This window comes from Colobus angolensis, unplaced genomic scaffold (assembly GCF_000951035.1).
Source record: "Colobus angolensis palliatus isolate OR3802 unplaced genomic scaffold, Cang.pa_1.0 Scaffold485, whole genome shotgun sequence".
Lineage (NCBI taxonomy): Eukaryota > Metazoa > Chordata > Mammalia > Primates > Cercopithecidae > Colobus > Colobus angolensis.
The window spans coordinates 1150198-1151667 of NW_012118321.1; the positions used below are offsets into that span (position 1 = coordinate 1150198).

The 1470-nt window shown below is 53.8% G+C and overlaps 1 protein-coding gene across 1 annotated transcript in view; it reads left to right on the forward strand.

Annotated features, from left to right (window-relative positions):
- Positions 1 to 1204, forward strand: part of LOC105524070 (keratin, type II cytoskeletal 7) — a gene marked incomplete at its 5' end in the record, with an annotated part of 4189 nt that extends 2985 nt beyond the window's left edge. Inside the window, one exon of the mRNA XM_011959186.1 lies at positions 1 to 1204. Within this exon, the coding sequence (XP_011814576.1) occupies positions 1 to 1039 (1039 nt within the window).
- Between the last annotated feature and the right edge of the window lie 266 nt (positions 1205 to 1470).

The window sequence follows — 1470 nt, forward strand, 5'->3', positions numbered from 1 at the left end:
GCTGCTGCAGGAGCAGAAGTCGGCCAAGAGCAGCCGCCTCCCAGACGTCTTTGAGGCCCAGATCGCTGGCCTTCGGGGGCAGCTCGAGGCGCTGCAGGTGGATGGGGGCCGCCTGCAGGCGGAGCTGCGGAGCATGCAGGATGTGGTGGAGGACTTCAAGAATAAGTATGAAGATGAAATTAACCGCCGCGCAGCTGCTGAGAATGAGTTTGTGGTGCTGAAGAAGGATGTGGATGCTGCCTACATGAGCAAGGTGGAGCTGGAGGCCAAGGTGGATGCCCTGAATGATGAGATCAACTTCCTCAGGACCCTCAATGAGATGGAGTTGACGGAGCTGCAGTCCCAGATCTCCGACACATCTGTGGTGCTGTCCATGGACAACAGTCGCTCTCTGGACCTGGACAGCATCATTGCTGAGGTCAAGGCGCAGTATGAGGAGATGGCTAAATGCAGCCGGGCTGAGGCTGAGGCCTGGTACCAGACCAAGTTTGAGACCCTCCAGGCCCAAGCTGGGAAGCATGGGGATGACCTCCGGAATACCCGGAACGAGATTTCAGAGATGAACTGGGCCATCCAGAGGCTGCAGGCTGAGATCGACAACATCAAGAACCAGCGTGCCAAGTTGGAGGCCGCCATTGCCGAGGCTGAGGAGCGTGGGGAGCTGGCACTCAAGGATGCTCGTGCCAAGCAGGAGGAGCTGGAAGCCGCCCTGCAGCGGGTCAAGCAGGATATGGTGCGGCAGCTGCGTGAGTACCAGGAACTCATGAGCGTGAAGCTGGCCCTGGACATCGAGATCGCTACCTACCGCAAGCTGCTGGAGGGCGAGGAGAGCCGGTTGGTCGGAGATGGAGTGGGAGCCGTGAATATCTCTGTGGTGAACTCCACTGGTGGCAGTAGCAATGGTGGTGGCATTGGGCTGACCCTCGGGGGAACCATGGGTAGTAATGCCCTGGGCTTCTCCAGCAGTGCAGGTCCTGGGCCCCTGAAGGCTTACTCAATCTGGACTACATCCATCAGTCGCAGGAGTGCCCGCAACTAAGCTGCCTCCCACCACTCCATTCCTTCAGCTACCGCCCACAGTCACAAGAAGATTCCCATCCCTGTCTCCCATGCCTGGTCCCAAGACCATGAGACAGTCTGGAAAGTGATGTCAGAATAGCTTCCAATAAAGCACCATCATTCTGAGGCCTGAGTGATCAAAAAAAAAAAACTTCCCTGAGCTAAAGGAGTATGTTTGAACCCATTGCAAATAAGCTAAAAATCTTGGAAAAAGATTAGACAAATGGCTAACTAGAATAAAAAGTGTAGAGAAGACCTTAAATGACCTGACGGAGCTGAAAACCATGCATGAGAACTATGTGACATATGCACAAGCTTCAGTAGCCAATTCGATCAAGTGAAAGAAAGGGTATCAGTGATTGAAGACCAAATGAATGAAATGAAGCAAGAAGAGAAGTTGAAAGAAAAAAG